The sequence below is a fragment of the Denticeps clupeoides genome, chromosome 14 (assembly GCF_900700375.1).
Source record: "Denticeps clupeoides chromosome 14, fDenClu1.1, whole genome shotgun sequence".
Taxonomy (NCBI): Eukaryota; Metazoa; Chordata; class Actinopteri; order Clupeiformes; family Denticipitidae; genus Denticeps; species Denticeps clupeoides.
In genome coordinates this window covers 17392376-17416454 of record NC_041720.1, presented here as the reverse complement: position 1 = coordinate 17416454, position 24079 = coordinate 17392376, and the positions used below count along the sequence as shown (strand labels likewise).

The 24079-nt window shown below is 43.3% G+C and overlaps 1 protein-coding gene across 13 annotated transcripts in view; it reads right to left on the bottom strand.

Annotated features, from left to right (window-relative positions):
* LOC114803339 (pleckstrin homology domain-containing family G member 3) overlaps nucleotides 1–24079 on the bottom strand; it is a 46567-nt gene that overhangs the window by 14363 nt on the left and 8125 nt on the right. For 5 of the 13 annotated variants that reach the window (XM_029002842.1, XM_029002851.1, XM_029002852.1 and 2 more), the window contains exons 1-3: nucleotides 10441–10660; nucleotides 6720–7153; nucleotides 149–249 (exon numbers count right to left, since the gene is read on the bottom strand). In XM_029002842.1, coding sequence (XP_028858675.1) covers nucleotides 149–249; nucleotides 6720–7153; nucleotides 10441–10573 — 668 coding nt within the window. In that variant the 5' untranslated portion in view covers nucleotides 10574–10660. Of the gene's footprint in view, nucleotides 1–148; nucleotides 250–6719; nucleotides 7154–9394; nucleotides 9461–10018; nucleotides 10039–10440; nucleotides 10661–24079 lie in introns of those variants that run through there. The other 8 variants (XM_029002843.1, XM_029002844.1, XM_029002845.1 and 5 more) reach the window with 4 other exon arrangements.

Sequence of the window (24079 nt, the reverse complement as noted above, 5' to 3'; positions counted from 1 at the left end):
CTGCCATAAATATAATCAAATCATTATTAAATCGTATTTAAAAAGTGTTTTAACCATACAAGATGTGTGTAATGAAGCTGCAAAAATAAATAAATAAAAATATATATAAATTTTTTTAAATATTCAACAAGACTCATGGAGGGCATACCTATTAAACTCATAGATGTCCTCGATATTGCCAAAGAGCGCACACACTTGTTCAGGTCGGATTGGTAGGTCCCCCGTGTCAATGATCTGTGCCAGGTAATCCTGCAAAACACAATAATACACACATCAGCATCCCAATCTCTTAAGGCCCCTGCCAACCACCGAATGGTTTTAAACCAGCTATTTAATAGACCTCAGGTTGGATGACGGCATGGATACAATAAATGTGCGTCACATTGGAGAATCTATCAGGCTCAGAAAATTAAATCACCGCCTAGCTGTCATCCAGCGTATTGGGCAGCTGAAAACCTTCTTTTACAGACAAGGACCTAAAAACACTGATATAACCTTGAGAAAGTGTTCCCTCAAATCATTGTAGATCCCCTTTCAGATATTTAATTAATCTTCCCCAATTTCTTTTAAACCTGTGGTCCTTCTTGATCCTGTGATGAAAAGTGCATTAAAAAATAAAGTGTATTATTATTTTTTCATTCATTCATTCAGAATAAAAAAAAAAAAAAAAAAACAGACTCCATGTGACTACACTGTCTCGCATGTAGCACCGCCGGCCAAATCTCCAGCTGTGACAGTGCAGTAATTCGGTCTAAATCTGTTGCATCACCACCCTCTTTTAGCTACATTAAATGGCCAGCGTTCTGTTGTAGTTTCTAGCTCATTTGGAGGGGTATACACCAGGATCGGTGCCAGGCACAGCTGACAGCGCTTGGCGAAAGAGCAGCAGTGTCACCACGGCGACGGCACCATCTGGGATCTGCCTGTGCAAAAATGAACCAGGCACTTGTTGATTTGTGAATCAGGCACATTCAATCCCCGATAGCTGGAATTACACAGCGTTTCGCTGCCACGATCTCTTCTTGTGGGTCCAATAAAGATGATTTCATTGGAATTGTCAGGCTCTTTGGTGCGACACAATGATCATCAAAATAGACAAAGTCGTCGGTGATGGCCAGGGACAGTGAAATGAGAGAGAAAGTGTGAAGATATGGGACTCAACTACCATTCCATACGTTCGGTCGTCTTTGCTCCTCAGTAACCTGGTGAGAACATCTTCTCGACATTCAAAGTCGTGTCAATAATGAAATGTCCAGAATCCATCAGCATTCCACTCCATATTCCGAGCAACTCATTAATATTACCAATATTAGCACCCTTTAAAGAAATATGCCACTAATCGTTCAGACACAGACATGCAATCATTATGACGACAACCTGAAATAGATGCCCCTTCTAGCAACTTTACTGATCCAGTGCGGAGGCAGAATTGGATTTGGGACCAGGCGGCAATAATTTTGCTAGTTTATTAATTTTGCTACATAACTAGGCGCCATCCTGGACGATCCACGTGGGGACAAGGGCCAGTTGAAGCGGACTGTGCTATGAAGGGGGCGTATGGAAGGTTCCAGAAGGGCGTGGTCCATCTTGGGAAACTTATATATATATATATTTTTAAGACAAAGGCATAGCTAACTTGCAGACTGCTTGCAATGATGGTACAATTTTATTGTAGTGCGACCAGTGCGTCATCAAGCCATGAATTACAAAAGGGATGGAAAAATGCATATAAAGAAGGCACAAATCTAATTCGATAAATCTAATTCTGTAATTGTCTGATTCATCATGTGTGATGATCCATCCTCCTCCTGCCTCAATGGCTGGTTTGTACAGAATGGACGGGAAGTAAATGTAAGGCAAACATGATACTGTACACAGACCACAGTGGCACCATCATGAAACCTCAGACACGTCTGGCCGCATAAAAAACAGCCCAGCTGACGAGTTTCGCAATAATACAGCCCCAGGGGGAAAAAATGCTGAACAGTGGCTTTCCTATGGTGAAAACATCTCAACACAGAAAAGAAATCACATATTTTCCAATATAAAACAGCACACATCTACAGTATATCTAGTATCCTTGATATATACAAATATTGTAAATATAATAGGTTTATAACAGGTAAACTGATGAGAATTTAACTAGTTATGCATATTTAAATCTATGATAAGTGTGGAACAGACAGGGAGATCATCTGGACTAAATGAAGATTTCAGTCGAGCAACTTTTGTCTAATAATTTCCTACCTTCAGTGCTGATTGAGATTACGTCACATGGTACTGTGTGTGTTTAAATATTTTCATCTGATTGGGCCTGATTTCCACTCTAGGCAAGTCAGGAACAACACTCCTCCTGACGTAAACCGCACGCATTTGAGCGTCCCGGCATCCAAATAAATGTACATGCAAGGTGCAAAATCTACATCTTTATCAAGGCATTTTCTCTTTAGATGTATTTCTACTTTTAACTGTATTCATTTATTGTCAGATTGCAAAACGATAAATATTCATGGCTTTGTTGCAGAGAACATTTTGTTACCTTTAACATGCCGGCAATGAGGTTCCGAGATTTCAAATGTGTGTTTTTTGGTATATGTTTCTATGGATAGTTTTCCATTTTCCTGTGTGATGTATTTGAAACTGATATCAGGACATCCAAAGTTCCCTCTGCCCATCATGCCCAATAACATCTGAAGGTCCATGGCTGATGGGCGTATGGTGGGTCTGTGAGTCCATTTCGGCCCAAGCCTTGTTCTGTGACCTCAACAGCCCAGTCTGGTATTACACTTTAAACCTTTAAATTCCCCACATACAGTGAGGAATTCTAGATCACTTGACGGCTACGTTAAAAAGGCCCCAGTGAAAATAAAAATTGGCCCTGGACGTCTCCCAAAATCTACACAGGGGAAAAATGGGATAGAGTAAAGAAAACAGGGAGGACTTCTCACCACAATACAAGGCCTTGCCTGGCCAAACCTGGATTCTTGAGAGGCAGTCTGGGGTTCTTCTAAAGGAAACCATGGAGCATTGATAGAGTCCACGGCATTCCAGAATCCTTATGTAACATGATTCGCTCTCGCTCCCGGCATGCCTACCTCACAGCAGACAGTAATAATTCATCTGTAGTAGTATAAATAAATCTAGATTTAAACAAAACAAAAAAAATAATACATAAATAAATAAATAAAAACCCCAGAGCTTTGTCATTATGCTTTCTTATGGTTTTGCATTCCAAAACTTCATGACTCCATTATTTACTGTCCATTACTTTATGAGCATGGGTCTTAAGTCTAATCTTAAAGCATTCTCAGTATTTACAAAAAAATTTTTTAAAAACACGCACACGCACACTAGCCTTTTCGTATGTGTGTAATTCCTGTTCACTCATCAAAAACGTGATCTTTAATAATGTTTAAAGGGGAAGAGCCTGATTATTTGCAGCTCCCACATCCTCATTACAATCTATTTATGCGCAAGATTAAATCATTATTTTATTAATACAAATTAGTTTATAACTATTTGAATTTTTGGTTATTGTTCTATTTCTCACTGTTCATATAAACCTACCACTGAAATTATGATTTCTTTATTAGTGGGCAAATTTACAAAAAAAAGTCCCCCCAACTGTTGAGGTAACTCCTGATCTTGCACTAGTGAACAAGCCCCACGCTTAATGTGTAGCACTTCAATGCATTTATTGTAAATTACGATGTTTCCTCCCTGACGCGCAAAAATGATATAAATCACCTTCCCTTTTGATATGTTTGCTATGATTGGCCACCAATTTCAGAAAGTCTAGAAGACGGCTTAGTGCTGCGAAAATACATTCCAGAGTCTTTCTGCACCGCATCATTATTCCACTACTGAATCTGGATCAGATTCTCCACACCTGACACCATATAACCTAACTGCCTGCCTAATGTACAGGAACACAACTTTTATTACCATCTGCTCAGAGAACGACACAGAACTCACTCACTTTGTACACCACTGTGACATTTATCTGTACTACAGTACATTTACTATGCATATAAGTCCAGCCTTGAACAGCTTTCTGAATGGATCAAATTGACTAAATTGAATTTTTTTTATCTAAATCAGAACTGCGTTTATTGGCCAAGTATGTGAGTTTGGAGTTTGATTCCGGTCGATGTCTTGCAAGCACAACAGTATAAGACAATAGACAATTTATTGTATTACAGAAAATACAAAGATTAGAGAAAGTGTACATAAAGTTTTTAGTTGACTGGCAACATGAATTTCTATAGATTTTCCTACATGATTATTGAACAGTTACACAGACGCACATTTGCAACACAGTCCTATCCAGGAACAAACTGATTCCAAACTGAGTCAGAAAATGTTGTGGCTCAAACCAGCGCACACAAAAAAAAAAAGAATAATGACTATTTTGTTTCGTGTCACCTGAGGTGACTGTGGTCAGTGACATTTTTCTGGCTTTCGATTCGTTCCCATGAGTGTGCCAGGTTCCTGGTTTCGATCGAAGAGATAAAATCCCGTAATACACACCGCTGATACCAAAGACTGTATGACACAACAACATAATGTGCATTACTGACCTGCTCAATCACTCTAGTTTTTGAAAGATATGATGTAAAATATAAATAAATGTTCTTATCACCAGTAAGCTTACTAACGTCACAATCACATGCTTTTCCATTTGAAATGTAATATTAGCCTTGATATTAAAAATGTATCTCTGCATTATAATTTGTGTGTGGCACCAGTCATTGCTTACAACGTAAAGTGTAAACATTTCACCAACATCTGGTTTTGAACACACAATAGATTAAAAACAATTTTTTTAAAACTAATAATTCTTTACATATACGGCATTTACCAGACGCCCTTATCCAGAGCGACTTACAATCAGTAGTTACAGGGACAGTCCCCCCCTGGAGACACTCAGGGTTAAGTGTCTTGCTCAGGGACACGTTGGTAGTAAGTGGGATTTGAACCTGGGTCTTCTGGTTCATAGGCGAGTGTGTTACCCACTAGGCTACTACTACTACCATTATGATGACTCCTCCCACTGCTCTGGTCAGACGTTACATTCTAATTACGGTCTAACATGACTGAGTGTGTCTCACTGCACCCAACCAGACTGCGATTCAGGATCTATGGCTGGTTAACATGATTTCTTTAAAATAACCCGACCAGCAGAGTGTGTGGGGTTGCGACTGCAACGTCTGGGCTCTAAACGTGAACAAAGCCTACTGTGCGTGTGGCAGTGGACGTGTCCGCCCCTGTGGGTGTTTGTTTACTCGGCTAGTTAAGAACCGTGAACCGTTGCATAACGGGATAATCCGAATGTACAGGATGTCTAGGCTTGTGTTACAAAGCTACATATATCCCTGGGCTCTGAAGCGGACCTGTTAATGCAGCTACACGTCGCAACGCATTCCGATTCATACGTGCAAAGCTACTTTTATGAGGAGAAAGCAGTTCTTGCTACACATGTGCAGTACATCCTGCACCACAGACAAAAAGGGGATAATGAGATTTAGATACCGCCTGCTGCGGGACGAGGGCCTACCGAGTTCCTCAGGGACTAATGCTCGGAATGGTCAGAAATTACCGGAAAGGGTCACAGGTTCCCTGAATTAACATAGAAACTCAGCAAAAAAAGTGTTAAGAATCACCATCATTTACTTTCTGACAGATTTCTCAGACAAATCAATCAATCATTTCAAACAGGCACAATAAGAGTAAGAGATGAATATGATCTAATGTAATATTTTGTTATTTTAGTTTTTTTAGAACAAAATTTCAAAGAGCATCCTTTTATACTGTACCAAATATTTTCCATCGTCAAATAGTGCATCATATCTCTAATCCACTATCTAAAGGTTGAGCTATCCTACCATTTTAATAGCGCCAGTCTATAAGAGTTGGAATTCCACGAGCAAAGATCTTGAGGTACAACCCCCTAAAATCAGAATCCACAGCATCCTTCAGTCAGATAAAACAGGAGCACGCAAAGGAGGAGGATTTTACTTCCCTTGAAAAGAGGTGCTGCTGTGCATTCTAACGCCAACCAAGCAAACACAATTTATCTTTTTTTTTTTTAAAGTCCACTTAAATCCCAAAAGTGGCAGATACAGGTCAGCCCAACCGTCATAAAATCACCAGCAGTGCCGCCGTTTATGCAGATTACTTTTGCATTTCACGTATTAAGGGGCCATTGACTATGGCATCTTGTTCTGGTGAACGCCCCATCGTCTGTGTCTGGCGCAGGATTATTGCAGGCGCAGATGAGAGCACTCGGGGACATGCTGGTCTGGCCGGGGTGGAGGTGGGGGGTCAGTAAATTAATCCCCTAATTACACAGGAGGTCGAGCGAGATTACAACTTTTGTCCTCTGGTGAACCGACTAAGGCTTGTTTCCCTTTAAAGAACAGCATCTGGCGTCTTCGGGCAAATCCAACTCACCGTACCACGCTGGATCAGTTACAGATCCAGCAAATTTGCCGCAAAGCTAAATATTTGTAAAATTGCATTTATTGCCTTGAGGAAGATGTCTTGAACACTTTTCCTAAACAATTGTTTATTGAGACCCCACCTGCAGGTAGCTTTTTCAAGTGAAATGGTCAAATACGGCAAGTGATCTGCTCATCATGGACATGAACGTCATGGTAATTTCGACAAACTGGAGCCACGGGCGGAAAGACTGCTAAATGCCCGCTGTAGACACTCACCTCCACGATACTCCGCAGGTCCCTCACGTACATGCGCTCGGACTCAATGATCTCCATGACCACCCGGTCCACGTAGGTGAGGCTGGGGTTGGGGGCCATGGCTTTAACGGCGAAGGGCGAGAGGGAGGCCAGTGGCTGGCTGCCGGCCGCGTTGTTGTTGTTCTGCTGCGCGAACCTCTGGGAGCGACCCTCCTGGGACTCGCCGCCGCCCCCCGATGGGCAAAGCTCCAGGTCAATGTCGTCCCCACCGGACGGCCCCGAAGCGGGATTTATGGAGGCGGGGCCCTCGTCACGGGAAGAGCCGGAGCCCGAGGAGAGGGTGGAGACCAGGCTTACTGGCCGCTGTCCGTTCGGGTGGTCCGAACAGTCAGAGAGCGTTGCTGTGGACGCCCGTTCATTGCTGCTGATGGAGCCGGTGGACAACCGAGGGGATTCTGGAAAGAGGGGAGAGGGACACATTTGTTCTGTAAAACCTCCCGATCATAACTGGGTCACTTCTTTGGTCAACTTCCCAGAAGCAAAGAAAAAGCCATCAGGCAGTTATTAAAAGTTTAATTAATTAATGAGTAATTTGGGACAAGAGTTGCAGGGATTAACCAGTCTGACAATTAACCGCAGTGTGAAACATCCACAGTCAAGACTTTCCACACACTGCAAAAAAAATAAAAAATATAAAAATCGAAACCAAAAGACCAAGACTTTGATGGACAAAGAGAAACACACACAAAACACACCAAATAGTTGAAGCACTCGAAGTCTCTTGTGTGGAAGTGAAGGGACATTTTGATAAGACAAGTTACTTTATCCCCATAACTAGTTGTCAGAACTATGAACAAGTGTGACATTATTTGGCGTGTCCTACTACTGGGTACTTAAATGTAAAGTAACGACAAAAGCCATACAAGCAGTTTAAAAACTTGCCACGTGATGCACGGGACACAGAAAACTAGTCTCACTTGTTAAAACCAACTTCCACAGTAAAATTCTGTAAACTCTACAATGTATAATGGGTGTGCAACACTTCAATATATGCAGCTAAAATAACCAAGATGGCGAGATGCACGGGACGGCAATAAATTTAACATATAATATCCAGTACTAAGAGTTCAAATGTGGTGCACTGTATAGTATTTTCATTAAGCCTGACGCTTTGAACGTCCGGGTTATGGCATGCTGGTTCCCTCAGCTTCATCTGAAACTCGACAGGCATGGACCTCATTATAGCTTTTACAGCGACACTAATGCCGCAGGCGCCCCATGGTCCTTCTGAGTAAAGAACGTGATGTTCACCAAACCTGACACGGTCTACCTTTGAACCCAAAGATTTCGACAGGTGCGTTTTCACCTGGATCCCTGTGGGTTTCATGGAGATCCAGTAAAGTCAATGCTCCATGTCTGGTGGATGAAGCAGAAAAAAAACGAGCCTTATCCAGCCACAGGGTCATTATTCCAGGTAACCCATGAACCTCCTGTGGCAGTCATATATTTAATATGAGGTATAGCTGGAACCTTTAATGGCTTCAACTTCACCCTCCACAACCTCTCCGTTACCGGCAATGACACACTCGTTTCAAGCCAACCAAATAAGATAATCAAAAGGAAAAGAACGTTAGCCTCCTTGGAACTTAACCGTTATACTGGAACACGTAATAACAGCCATAAACCAAGGAGGGGAATTTGCACAACACAATTCAGACGTGTAAAAATAGGATTTTAAATTTGAGGGAGAGAGAATAGCATTTGCGTGACAAATTGAGCTTATAGTAGAGCGAGGCGTCTTTCCCACCCTGAGAGAGAGATGGTCTCAGAAGCGTGGTGAGGTGAGACTGGACAGAGGGAGAGCAACAGGCAGAGACAGACAGAGAAAGGTGCAAAGGTGAAATCAAGGCAAAAAGCACGTCAGTAAACCTTCCATGGCGTCACGGTCAACAGACACAAACCTAAATGACAGTCAGACAGGCCAGATCATTAACCATCAACCACGCGCACGTTACATTAATGAATTCACCTAATGAATCCGTCACTCCAGCACTATCAACAGAACATTAGATGAAGTTGCTGTTGCAAGGTTCAGAGGTAATTACTTAAGTAGCTGCTTAAGAAACAGCATAATTAAAGTCATTATACGGCAGTTTGCTTCATCGGTGTTGAGGCACGTCATGAAGCAGCTGCAGGCACACATTGACCAGATAATCTGGTGTGTTGGTTCTGTTTCAGAACCAGATTCATTTTTTTATGGGTTAAAGTGGACTGCCAGAAAGGGTTAAAGTGGATCCAGCAAGAATTCATGATGTTGCTTTGGGCCCTGGGGGAAGGACGAATTCCCGCGTCCTCATTCCAGCCTCGCCGAGCGTTCAGACTTGTGGGTGCTCCAGCCTACACAGTCTATGCATTTAATTAACCCCAAAATGAATAAATCAACAAAGAAGATCCACAATTAGTCCCAAAAGTTACGTGCCATTTGTTTTTATTAACAATCACCATATCACATGAACGTTTAGGTTCCCACAAATCCACAGCGGAGTTGCTGATTAACGTAGTTCCCCATTCATTAGCAAACACGGCGACGGCGTGGTCACACCGATCACCCGTCCACAAAACTCTTAGACAAAAGATGATTTGACCAAGACAGAGAGATAGAAAGGGGAGAGCTATGGCAAAATGGTGACACATACCAACTAAAAAGGCCGGGGAAGGTTTCAGCCCGACCGCCTTGTAAAGCGCTGAACTGGTGAGTCCATCTAACAGTGAAGAAAAGACAAAATGTGCAGTTATTCACTTCAATTCAACATGGACTTCATGTCCAGGTCAAATAAACTGTAAAGGAAGCAGTCTGCTCCGTCGCGGGACAATCCCACGAGAAGCGGGCAAAGCCGGCCCCGCCCCCTCCCAGGACGTCTCCCTGGGCGACATTCAAAAGAAAACAGTTTTTTTTTTAAACAAAGCCGGCGTCTCCCGCGCGCACTTCCTGTTCGAGGCGCTGTACGGACTTTCACCTCGGGAGGCCCGCCAGCCGCTAGCGACCCGCCACGCCGCGCCACTTTACTCCGGAGGAATGTGTAATATACCGCGAGCGTAAACACACACACACACACACACACGTCTGAAGATGGCCAGGCCGTCCCTCGAGCAGGCCGTGTGTACGTTTAGCACCTACGGGGAAGCCGTACTACCACCAGACGTCTTTTCCTCCGTGACCCCGGGTTCCACAGCCCCAGTGTGGTTCTTCCAAAGCACCGGCGCCTCAGACGTCTTAAAAGAAGAGTCGGGCTGCGCGCCATAAACAATCATTATGTTACCCATAAACGCGAACATTTGGCCGCGACGCGGTGGAAACCGGAGTGGTTTCTGCAGCACATCTGGTACAGGTTCCAGTGGAGCCCGGCGACCACAAATCCACCGGCTTGAAGGTTACAGCTGACACACACACCCCCATGGATGGCCCCAGGTTTAATAAACTCCATCCTGGGTCATCCTGAAGAGCCATGTGGCTAGATGCTGCTAAGGACGGGTCTTCAGAGGAAGTTGTACGCCGGCCTGAGGATGAGGTCATGGGCCAAAGGTTTGGAGGAGTAATTTTACAACCTTATTACCACGTTTAGAAAATGGGTATAAAACAAGATGCAGTAGCTCTGGAAGATGGAGGAAGGAGGAACCGGTTCTGAAGAACATCTACAGTAGGTACCAGTAGGCATGTTAAAGAGTGGAAAAGTAAACTCACCAAACAAACGTGAGACCCTGCGGTTCAAGCCGTTCAGGAGTTTCCGATCCTCCCAAACGGCCCTCAGGGTAAAAACGTCTAATTCCGGTCGCATCCCCCAGTTCCGACCCTTAACCCGCCCCACGGTCCCCATTGCTGCCAAGGCCACAGGTCCCAGCGAGGGTCCTCATGAGGTGCCGTTCTTCCCCCTCAGGTTCCGCGGAGGTGGTCCTGCTTCACCCGGAGCTCAACACCAACTGAGGCTCCGTCCGGCAGACGCTGCACGTGCGCCGCAGAAACCCTCGGGCACGCCCTCTTGACCAGGAAAGGAGCGGTGCAGGAGGGGCTGTGCAAAGCTCCGGCTTCCCTTCCCTCTTTTCCCAGAGGGCCGGGGCAACCTGCGGAAAGCCGAGCCGGTAGAGCCGGGGAGCGTTTTAAACAATGCCACTCTGTTAATGGCTGGGGACAACGATGGCAAAAAATAAAAAAAAAGACACCAATATGCGCTTCAAAGGAGGGTTCTGCGCAAACAAAGCACTTCTCACAGACGTTGTAAAAGCGCTTATTTACCTTGCTGCCTACCGCACACATGCACAACAGCATTAAAAGGGCTGCAGCGGGTTCGGTGTAATCGTTGTGGGGTTTTGTGAGAAGTTGGGTAGAGGGAAGGGGGTCGATGCTATGCTATGATGGACAAAAAAAAAAAAAAAAAAGTCAATTAATACAGGTGTCAGGGTCCGGTCCGAAAGGGGATACTCCAGGTCCGGGGTTCAGACCGGAGTTCCGCGTTCATCCCGTGTTGCCATGATTCCTCACAGTTTTGTCCTGTGTTTGCCGGTTTGGAGCTGCCCCGTCAGGTTGTTCCTGGGTGATGTTTCCCCTTGTCCTGTGTTCGTGTAATAAATCCCGTTTTTTTTGTTCATTAATTTTTTAAGTGAAGTGATTGTCATTGTGAAACACTGCAGCACAGCACACGGTGGCACAACAAAATGTCTCCTCTGCTTTTAACCATCACCCTTTGTGAGCAGTGGGCGGCCATGACAGGCGCCCGGGGAGCAGTGTGTTGGGACGGTGCCCCGCTCAGTAGCACCTCAGTGGCACCTTGGCGATTTAGGATTCGAACCGGCAACCTTCCGATTACGGGGCCTCTTCCTTAACCGCTGGGCCACCACTGCCCAGTAATACAATAATACAAGGGAGATCGAGGACAATGAGATACTGATGACCACAACACTGCCAACATATTCATGGTGCAGTGTGACCTTAGGAGTGTTACTGCGATTACAACAAACTTTAACCTTCATTCATGGCTGTATAACAATAAAAACCAAGGAAACTTTAGTCATTAAGTAATTCCATCTCTGATCGATTAGAAGAGATGAATTCAGAGTTCCTAGCAGCCAACCAGAGTGCCAGATCGGAACAAACAACATGAAGAATCCGGGCTGACTCTAAACCAGGCTTGTAACTCGAAGAGAACTTGAGCCCCTTGATCACGTTCGACCAGAATTGATCAGATGGATCAGAACCCAACAGACCGCACATCATTTGACCTTCTGCACTACCCACTCGTGCCATTTGCTTCTGCCAGAATACCCGTCAAGTTCAAAGGCAGCTGTAGGTCAGCGCTGACGCCCTCTCTGCTTGGAAAGGTTATGCTGCTTTGAACCAAGTGTCCAGGCATTGTACTACTTGGTGACATTTTATTCAGGGTAAAGGGAGTGCATTTAGCCCCCAGAAATCTTCATTTAATATGGGATTACATGGTAATTCATCTTTAAGGTGGTTAAAGCGCTAAGATAAGACTAGTTTGGCTAGTTATGAAAGTGAAAGTGAAGGGATAGTCATTGTGAAGCACAGCACACGGTGACACAAGGAAATGAGTCCTCTGCTTTTAACCGTCACCCTTGGTGAGCAGTGGGCAGCCATGACAGGCGCCCAGGGAGCAGTGTGTGGGGACGGTGCCTTGCTCAGTGCCACTCTCCTTTTTAAAACATTTGCAATGACATACAAAATCAACTCGTCACTGGCACCTATTCACCAATTTATTATGAATACCATCCTAATGTAGTGTCTTTGCATATACGTATCATATTAGGACGGTAGAATTAGTACAATTATACAAATAAATTTGGCCCACTGATTAGAGGACAGTTTCTGATCAAAAGCAAACAGATGACTAGAAAAAATAATGACAAGAAGGACCAGAAGATGCCACACAGTGTCCTCAAACCACTCAAATAAAGTGATTAAGTAGTCATCATTATACAATGCAAACCGATTTAGTGTGACGCAAAATAAATCTATGCAAAGATTTCAGAAGCGTGATGGGAGGGGCGGTGGGAAGACGCAGCGCTAATTGATCTAAATCCACCGCAGCAACACGATTATATCTGATGAGAGGGTGAGATTACGTTTATAGTGTTACATCACGCCTGGATGGATGAGGCTCGTCTCATGTCAACCTAGGCCAGCATTTTTCACGCTGGAGACGTCAGCCTGTCTTACTTTATTCATTATTTGAATATTAGCGGGGAGAACGCTGTCTGTTTTGGTCTGGAGGTCACATTTTGAAAGGCAGCTGGGCATATTTCCTTTAATCTCAGCCAGTGCTTCACCGGACCTGAACTCAATCCAGATGGTTGGGGGTGACCTGGACCCCAACAAGTGCTAAACACATCTGGGAACTCCTTCAAGACTGTTGGAGAAGCATTTCAGGTGACGACCTCTTGAAGCTCATCGAGAGAATGCCAAGAGTGCAGAGCAGTAATCAGAGCAAAGAAACTAGAATATAAAACATGTTTTCATTATTTCACCTTTTTTTGTTAAGTACATAACTCCACATGTGTTCATTCATAGTTTTGATGCCTTCAGTGACGTAAATGGTCATGAAAATAAAGAAAACACATTGAATGAGAAGGTCCAAACTTTTGGCCTGTACTGTATATATAATAGGGTCACACAATGTTATCTAGTTTAATACCGCTAGGATACACATATAATGTTATTTCATTATATAAAACAACCATTTAGTGTATACCATTTACTTTTCAAATAAACACAAATCACAAAGGCAGATATGACTGAAAATTCGTGCACGTTGCATGGTCAAAAAGCTTGAGTTTTAGTCCTCAACTGTAAATTGTACAAAATAGTGTAATAAATGAATATAATGGAAATGGGCGGGCATTCGCAGAAATGACGTCATCAACACCTAACACAATGTTTGCCGCAAACAGGAAGTAGTGTGTGCATTGTTCCCGGAAAAAATATTTAACTGACCCACTGGTTCTTGTGTGAAGTTACTAAAAAAATACATTTGTGCTCATTTTTACATCCAATCACCGAACAACTGCAATCCTTTGCATGTTTGAAAGCCCTGAAGGAGGACATTCGGAGTGTGTGTGTCTATGTATGTGTACACACACACACACACACACACACAAAATTGTTGTAAAATACTTTCACATTCTGGATGGTGTAAACAAGAATATACGTGCAAACATCACTAAAGATGGTGCTAATATTCCAGTATGTATAGTGACGTTTCCAAAGCACTGAGTGCATTTCTGCTCAAAATAGTGTTGCACTCCTGGACATTTTTTTTGTATTCAGTCCAAGACCGTTTTACAGCTCAATTATAATTCTTAATTACTACTAGACTAGAAAAACACCAAAAATGATTCCGCATTAAGGTCACGGCTCACGTGTATAAACGGCAAACACAGGCCCACATAAAAAATAAAAAAAACCAGAAACAAGCCAAAACACGCCATGCTCCTACCCGTAAATACTCACGACTCCTGTTGTGGAGTGAGTCAGCCGAGCCACGGGCCAATCACAGCGCGCTCACCTCTGCATCTCCACGGAAGCCGTACAACCACCTGCGACAAGTATCTCAGTGGGTGGCTGAAGGTATATCAGTAGTTACAGGGACAGTCCCCCTGGAGACACTCAGGGTTACGTGTCCTGCTCAGGGACACAGTGGTGGCCTCTGGGGTTTGAACCTGGGTCTTTGTGCTCATCTGGTTCATAGGCGAGTGTCTAACCCACTAATACCGCCAAGATTATTAAAATTCCTCCTCGGGAAGATCATTGAAAGACTTTCGAAGTCGGGCTAGTTAATGAAGAGTGGTAATTGCAGGATGAGGCGTGAACTGTGCACTTCATTTCAACCAAATATAACATTAAAATGCATATGCAGTAGCTGAGTGTTTTTTTCAAGCTATTTCCTCTTTTACAGTCATTATGAAATCCTGCCATCTGTCAGCATTAACGTCCCAAACTCTTATTCTGTTTTAAGTGCTTGGCTGTGACGGCAGCAAAGAGGCAGGAGAGAAAAGCAAAAAAACAAGCATTTAGAGAGACGTGATCAGAGAGATGGTTCTAAAGAGAAACGTGTGAGAGTGTGTTTCAGCCCTGGCACAGAGAAGCTTGTAGGATCGTTACGAGCTAATTGTTCTTTACTTCTAATTCAAACACATCCCCATTACTTCGTGGCATCAGCAGTTTCTAAGGGGAAACATTGCAACAAACTACAAAAAAAAAAGATAAATTTTTTAGTTATTTATTTATTTTAACTCACTCACGAGGCACTACATGGACAAGCACCTTCATACATGAATGACCTTTCAAGCATTTATGGGCCTTCTACCCCTTACGATTCTGCCTTTACCCTAAGTTAGTATAGAGCACAATGCAGTTTTTAGATATTATTTGTAATACATTCCCAGTATCTGGTTCAAGAAACAAAGACCAGGATTCAGTGCCAACTAACCGATAGAACAGTGAATTCAGTCATGGGCCGGCTGCCCTACCGCTGGTGGAACCAGAAATGTGCTCTGGATTTGTAGTTTGTATTTTACAGATCTTCTCATGTAAAGCACTGTGAAACGGACTAAACGGACTATATAGGACTAAAGGTCCTATATGTTATTCTACGCACTTTCATGATAAGTTGTGGTCCCCAAAATCTAAAACAAGGGTCATACATTAATTGGGGTCTCTCGGTACGATTTATGTCTTATGTGTAGCAAGTTTCATGGGCCACTATTCCACATTCCTTGACCCCTCTACTCTGACTTACTATAAATTTCACAAAATCCCATCAATCGTCATTAACGGGGCAACACACACACACACACACACACACACACACACACACAATAATGGCTCCTTGAGAGCTGCTATGATATATCTGAGCCCTTCAAATCAATGGTAAAAAGTGATGAAAGAGGAGGGGTAATTTGGACAGGCAGTGAATACAAGTTTATAGACAAAAAAGCCAGTGAGTAACCTTTCAAGACGAGGTAGGAATTTTTGAAATTTCGCCTAAAAAAAAAAAAAAAAAAAAAGCAGGAGTGGCATTTTCTGGCTCCAGAACAAGATGTATGGTCCCCAAAGGACAGGATCTCCACAGACACTTAACAAGGTTATCAAGGCAATTCAGAACATCGCCCGCGGCAACACGGGCGATGGCCGGTCTCAGCCACCTGGGACCGGAGAGTGGTGGTGGTGGGTGTGGGGTGAACTCCTGACCCGTCCAGGGAAATGTGCAGCGAAAGACAAACACGGAGCACCTGCATTTATCTTATTTTCACACAATAATGAGCAAATAAAGATGAAACCTTTATGGCAGACCGACTGTGATCATTATAATAGATCATAGCAGCGCATTCTCTATGGATTATTTATTTGCCAAATAATGTATTTATCACACTATATTGTGACAAAAAATTCCAGTTACATTTTTTATCACATTTTAAAGAATGCTGGTATAATGCAAAAGTAATTATATATATACATTTTGAACCATAGACTGCATATATATTTTGTACACTGCAGACTTTAGATGTTATGGATCATGCTTTAAAAAGGTCGTCATGAAGCCTGTAAAGTCTTTATGAAAAAAAAAATCAATATTGTTTTTTTTTTTTTTGGAAAATCGAAATAAAATGTGACTATGCTCGATTGTTTTTCTTACGTCCGGACTTTGTAAAAGATTAGGTGTAGTCTGCTGATGACGCATGTGACCCTGCATTTCTTAAGGTAAATGGGGAGGGTCGTGTCAGGAAGGGCACCCGGCATAAAACTTTTTACCAGATAATAAACCAGATATCCTGTCCCATCGATATAAGAAAATCAATGAAACGATCTGAATCAAACGATCTTCAATCACCAATCAAGCCCTTCAAGGTCATCTAACAGCCACCGTGCCAGATTCTTCCGCTCGGCAGTCTGCTGCTTGTCACTATATAACAAACCCTGCATTCTGACAACATTATTAGAAAGGCATCTAAACTCTTACGTAACCGTTAGCTGACTTACAGACTAATTAAAACCTCCAGGAGCCTGAAGCCCGTGGCACAGTCTAAGCGGCTTAGAGAAAGAAAGTGCTTTGTAATTGATCCCAGGATGGACCGACATTTACAAGGCAAATGCCTCAGCAGCAAAGGCGGTAAAAGAAGCAGCAGCAGCAGCGAGTCTGGAGCTTGAGGAGCACCTAACTCTACGTCCTGCTCCATTTTGGCAAAGAGAGACGCCAGTGAAAACAGAATCTTGGGGACTATCCCAGCACGCACAATCACACAAGTGACACTGTGTGTCTATACCAAGCAAAAATGTCCACTAGGTAAAGAAATGAAAAAAGGGTTTGGAATTTCTACATGCATAGTGAACTCCATAAAAGCTCCATCCACAAGAATTAAGTGTATACTTTGTGTATCATTAATTGATTAATTCATTACTAATGAACTGAAAGACATTAAAAGCAAATGACATGCATTATGAATTATGTGTTAATTTTACGGATAGTTATATTACTAATAGGTATATTATTTAAAATGTTAACCAAATAAAAATAAAGAAATATCTGGTTTTGAATACATTTTATGAAATGATCCCACCTTGAAAGTAGGAGCCTCCTCCACGTGTGCGCCGGTGAAGTAATCCTCAAGTTATCTTATTTCCAGCAACTGCTACAACTCCTTATCTCTCTGATATCCAGTCCTTGACGCAGACTGACAGTCGGCAAATGCACCTGCCGCCATTCGCTTAACCGGCTTCCCACGCCACCCAATCGGGACGTGGCGGAGGGGAGAAAAAAAAAAAAAAAAAAAAAAACCTCCATCCAGTTATCACACTACTCATCCCGGGCTCCGCCTATCGGCGCCTGTACTTTCCGCTATCCCAGCAGCCTCGGACTAATGACGCTCAAAGCGTGGCCACATCCTCCAGGCCACTCGGCCCTGCTCCGTCCCGCAATACGGCCCAGCGGCTGCGCATTTCCTGTGCTGCGGGGCAGGTGGCGCTGAGGAGTAACAATCCTCAGGAGGCTTGTGGAATAATTCAGCTGGGATCCTGTACTTCTCCGTAGTCTGGAGAAGGCTGAATTAAAGAAGATTTGCATGATTCAATGCCCAAACGCAAGGACCAGTCCTACACCACCTTTACACCCCTCCCCCGCGAACTCTATGTGGTTTAATGCTCACATTCCTATGACGGCATTTTCTGGATGCTTATGGGCCGATTCCTGTCCCGGACAATGAAAATTCTGCCCTCCTACACGCTCAGCCATACCTGCAGCATGCACATAACATACCTCCTCAAAATGTCTTCACAGCCACTCTGCACCGCTGAATAAAGGAATAAGAATGCACAGAGCGTCCGGAAAGTATTCACGGTGCACCATCACTTTTTCCACATTTTGTTATGTTACAGTCTTATTCCAAAATGGATTAAATGCAGAATTCTACACACAACACCTCATAATGACAACATGAATGTATAAAACTGAGAAAATCATGTAATAAAATAAGTATTTACAGCCTTTGCTTGATACTTTGTTGATGCACATTTGGCGGCATCTACAGTCTTTTTGAATATGATGCCACAAGCTTGGCACACCTATCCTTGGCCAGTTTGGCCCAGTCCTCTTTGCAGAGCCTCTCAAGCTCCATCAGGTTAATGTTTGTATCTTTTCAGATGAGTCGAACACAGTAATCTCACCATCACCTGGTCTGCGATGTGCAATGGGGCTCCACACAGAACATTTTATTTTGGTTTTATTTACATTTTTGAAAATGTCAGACAGCACTTGCGTGTTTGTGCATTTCATATGTATGCATGTCGACTGCTGTCCAGGCACTGAAATCTAGCGCTGGAAGACAGATTTCTCCTGACTTGGCGAGACGTGTTCGGTCATGAAAGCCGATCAGCATCCCAGCATAGGTGAGTGGCGTGCTGAGACAGTGGTTTGGAGCCCATTCTTCATATCGGGGAAACCATTTTAAAAACATGCCACACCTATGCCTATCTCCGAGAAACCCAGCGCAGAAATGAGCACCAACATGCTGCACTTCACCTGGAGCTATTTCCGGATTGTGTGGGTGAGCGTGTAAACAGCCAAAGATACAGGTAAAGCAGGAGAGGACCTACCAGACCCCTGTCATCAACAGGAGCCCAGTGGAGAGAGTGGACAGCTTCCGATACCTTGGTGACCTGTCATGGTCCTGTCACATTAACCCCGTGGGAGAGACTTCAGACTGACCTCCAAGGTGCTCGGGAACTTCTACTCCTGCACCATAGAGAGCATCCTGACGGAACACATCTAAACCTGGTTCGGGAACAGCACCATGCAGGAACAGGCAAGCCCTACAGAGGGTGGTACGATCAGATGAACGCATCATCTGTACCAAGCTCCCTGACCTTCAAATCATCTACAGCAAGCGGTGCTGAGGGCCAGCAAGATAGTGAAGGACCTCAGCCACCCCAACAATGGACTGTTCTCTCTGCTGCGATCAGGGAAGTCCAACACAGAGAGAATGAGGAGGAGCTTCTCCCTGCAGGCTACTCGAGCCCTCAACCACAACACTACATAGGACAGAACTCTAATACACTCCAGCACTTTCAATCACTTCTGGACTATCCCCTCAGAATTTTGCAGAAATTTTGCACAACTTCACTTTACACATTTGCACACCTTAACCCTACCTGTTACACATATTTTATGTTTAAAACATACATTTGTAATATTAGCATATTGTTTTTTCACTTGAATACTTGCAATATTGTGGTCTATAGCAGTTGAAAAAACATACATATGCAGTGAATATTTTTATATATATATATATATATATATATATATATATATCAATCAAATGACAGAAAGTTTAAAAACAAAAAAAACAACAACATATGGATCTTAATAAAAACCATTTATGAACAAGCTCTTCCAATTCAGAGGAAAGTTGTAATAATTATAGTTCATTTATTACAAGGGGCCTACCTTGCAACTCGTTATGAAAGGAACCATTTGCGAAGCAAGCATGTTTTCCAGGCAAAAAACATGATAAAGTTCAAACCACATCATGTGTGCCAGTCATGGAGAATTAATAAAAACAAGCACTTCATAATAATTACAAGCCATTTATGTTGAGATGTGCGTTCAACATTGAGCATCGTGCTTTTGTAGTGACTCTCTTGTTCTTTTCTGCATGTATTAACTAGTTTAACATACCACTCAGTTCCTCTCAGTCCTCTTATTCTGATGGCAGATGGCACCAGACGTCCATGGTTATTTCTGGCATTTAAAAGATTCAGATCTTTCTCTCAGTGTTGCCAGATTGGGTGGTTTTGTATTTCATATTTTGTGAGAAAATGCATTTCAGGAAGTTATTGAGAAACCCAATGCTTATTTAATGGGTTAACTAGTGACAGCAGTTAAATATATTTTCCGACGTTTGGGCGTCTTGGTGCCATCCTAGATTATTTTGTGCTGTAACCGTTTATTGACCGCAACTGTCTTAAAGCATCCAGAACCATTGCCATGGACCCCACCCATTCTACAACTCATTAAAGTTCATCTTCTGGGTGACCGAAATAATTACGCTCCAACATAAAGAGGAATTTGTTTCAAGATGCAGAAAACTACCAAGCGGTTCTTTCTGGTTTTATCTGTCTATTCATGTTCATCCAGAGGACATCTGTGACCTTACAATAGCAAACAAGCCCCACACGCAACGTCTCCAATAGTGCGCTGAAAGCTGAATCGGGGCCATTTAAAAGTGTTGTGTCAAGTCATTTTACGGGAACGTTACCAGCACGTTGCAAGTCTCAACATGTCATATGAGGGCCGAAGCGCTCATACTGAACATGCTTGTGTTTATCAGAAGGCTGGCCTGCTCAGCCACCCCTGAAGCTTATATCATGGCAGCAATGTCACAAGGTCAGGCGATAGAAAGCAGGAGCGTGATCATGCACAGATCAGCCCCATCGGCTGTAACGGACCGGGTTCGGCGGGGGGATAACTGTTGCACAGACACCAGTCAGCGCTGTTTTTATAAAAACTGGTGGGAATTGTGTCCTCTTATTGTAAATGCTCTTAAAAAAAAACGTCGTAGTAAGAAATAAGCAGAGTGGACAGAAAGTCATTGTCAGGATTCGGTGGTGTCGGGACTTGGAAAAGGATCTATGTGACGTATGACTGAGCTGGGCCACCAATTTGTCCCATTACACCAGAGAGAAGAATGGAGCTATACAAAGCCGCAGACATCACAGAGCTACGAACAGCCGCCTTGTTGTAGGGTTTTCTTCTAACCTTTCTGAGATCTGCCACAACCTGCAGAAGAATCCTTGTCCAGAAAAACAGTAAAAGAAATTCTGTGTGAAGCTTTTAATCAAATGAATCTGTTTACAGCCATAACAAAGACTAAACTTATTACACTACCAACTATATATCCATGGTCTAGAACGGTCCTACAAAAAAGGATTTACCTGGCCTTTTAATAATAATAAACTAATAATAAACTATAAGAATCAAGTTCTTGAAGTTCTTCAAGAATAATACAATTATTTCTCGCATATCATGTGATTGTGAAGTGATTGTCACATGTGATACACAGCAGCACAGCACACGGTGCACACAGTGAAATTTGTCCTCTGCATTTAACCCATCACCCTGAGTGAGCAGTGGGCAGCCATGACAGGCGCCCGGGGTGCTTTGCTCAGTGGCTGCTCAGTGGCACCTTGGCGGACCGGGATTCGAACCAGCAACCTTCTGATTACAGGGGCTGCTTCCTTAACCGCTAGGCCACCACTGCCACCACTGCCATGAGCAAAGGGAAATGAAGTGGACAAACGTGTATAAAAGCCACGTTTTGGTCCTTTTTCAGAAAGTGAGTGAGTTACTCTGACAACACACCCCATGAAGCTGACCTGCACCCCACTTTCCCTGCATTTCTCCGCCTCTGACTGTAGGAAGTGCCATTATGTTGCTCATGTGGCACATCGTGGACATGTTCGCAATTCTGTACAGTCATGAAAGCTGTACTGAAACGTCCACTGTACTTATTTGTGGTGTTCCCATGTCATAGAGCCACAAGATCAATTAAAGAGGAACACCACAATTACATTATATTATCGTGTTAAATTGGTGGAAAACTCAAATAATTTTTTAATTAACATTCACGCATTGACAGTCAGCTATTTTTGGTGCAAAATAACTTTGTAATCGTCATATGCTGCCAGTATAATTTTCTTCTGCTTTAAGATATCCAAAAAAAAGTGTTGTGAAATACACTTGCCCTCCGTATCCATACTGGCTCGCGTAACCTGTGCTCCATTAATCAGGGGCTTGGGGTTAAAGCAACTCCGCGTTGATTGAACTAATCTTTATCAGCCATTCTGAAACCGCACCCTCAGCGTTGGACAGCTCGGGGTTACTCAACCCAGAGACGTTTTTTTTAAACCCCCTTTCTGAAACAGGGCCAATGAGTTTAAGTTTCATCCATTCAGTTCACCGGGTTCCTCTGGGTGCTCTTGGAAGGCAGTAAACATAGCTAATAAATCTTCTGCCTTATTGATATGAGCCATATGGAGGGAGTCTGGAGCTTACGGCTCATAAATTGCCATTCCAGCAGAAGAGCTACACGGTCTTCAAATGCTTGGTTTTCTTTAAACTGCATTTAGATTACATTCCCAGACGGCAAAGTCAGACTGGGCCAAATTTTGGACACCTAGCTTCAGTCCCAGACATGTTCCTTTGTGACAAGAGGCCAATAAAAGAGGACGTCTTGTCCAGGACTGGCCCATTTTCCATGGGTCACTTCCTGTAGGGTAACTTTAAAATAAGGGCAGTTCTGTGCCAAACCACAGTTCTGGCTCCTCAACAAAGGCTCAATCTAAAGGTTTTTATGAACGACCGGCCCCAAACGTTACTGCCATGCGGGTTCCACCTACATCTCTTTAGTTGGGTTTTCACCCTTTCACCACCCTTTCTTAATGAACTTAATTGGGCCAACAAACCATCGGAAACTAACCAAACTGAGACTATATCAGCCCTACAGCCAGTTCACAATAAGTACAACACACATGCCAACAAGTGAACTTTAGTGGGAGTCATTCCTGAAAATGTTACACCTTTCAAGATTCAAGAGTTTTATTTGTCATTGTGGAAGTAAAAGTGAAGTGACACAGCACATGGCAACACAACAAAATCTGCATTTAAACAACCACCTTAGTGAGCAGTGGGCGCCCGGGGAACAGTGTGTGGGGACGGTCCCCCCCTGGAGACACTCAGGGTTAAGTGTCTTGCTCAGGGACACAATGGTAGTAAGTGGGGTTTGAACCTGGGTATTCTGGTGCATAAGTGAGTGTGTTACCCACTAGGCTACTACCACCTAAACTATGTTCGGTTATAGCAGTACAACACGCAGTGAAATGCATCCTGAACTGCTCTGTTTGAATTATGCTTAAAGACACAAAGTTATAAGAATAAATAAAAGGAGAAAATAAAGTAGATTAAAACAAGGACCATGGTGCTTCTTCGTGCATTCATCCCCAAAACTCTGAACAATGTCTGGGGCACAGAGCTGTCACTCAAATACTTGCTGGCCAATGCCAGGAAGTCCCGCCCACACGAGAGGTAGCACACCTGACAAAGGGGGGTGGCGTGACTGCAAAGCCAGCAAATGAAATGTAAAAAAAATTATGACATAAATAATGTGGATGCAGCTTAAAAGTTTTACTTTTCATATCACTTTATCACGTCAGTAATTGTTAAATAATTCTGGCAAAAATCTGATTCCATACCCTTCACTTTTAACACAACTACAAAGAGGCATCTTACTCCATCTGCCAACTGGATGTAGCATTGCTGACTGGTATCAGGAATTAGATTGAAGTATGTACGCTTATATTAAAATGTCTATGCATCTTCCATACCATCAAGCAAATGTCAGCGCACCCCTGGTCCTTGGAGAGACTTGTTGGACATACAGCAAGAAAAATGGGATGTTGAGGCTTGCCCCGAGGGGTGTTCTGCAGACATTCACACAATTGCTGAGGCAGGCAGACCCGGTTTCAGAGTGCATTCCTGAGGTCAATCACCACAAGACTCAGCATTTGTAATTTTCCTGCCACTTCATCCCGTATCTCACACAAACAAACACACACACCCTTAGAGGCCTGGCCATTTTATATCTTGTAATTGTCCTTAAGGCACTTTTTGGGGACACGGCGAAGAAAAATTACAGCGTGTTTCTGGAACTCTGAAATAGGACCAAGATGTATCATGTCCGCAAAAAACAGGCCCTTCGAAAAAAAACTCCTTCATGATCCAGGTTCCACAAATACATTTTAAGTTACACAAGGCCAATAACGT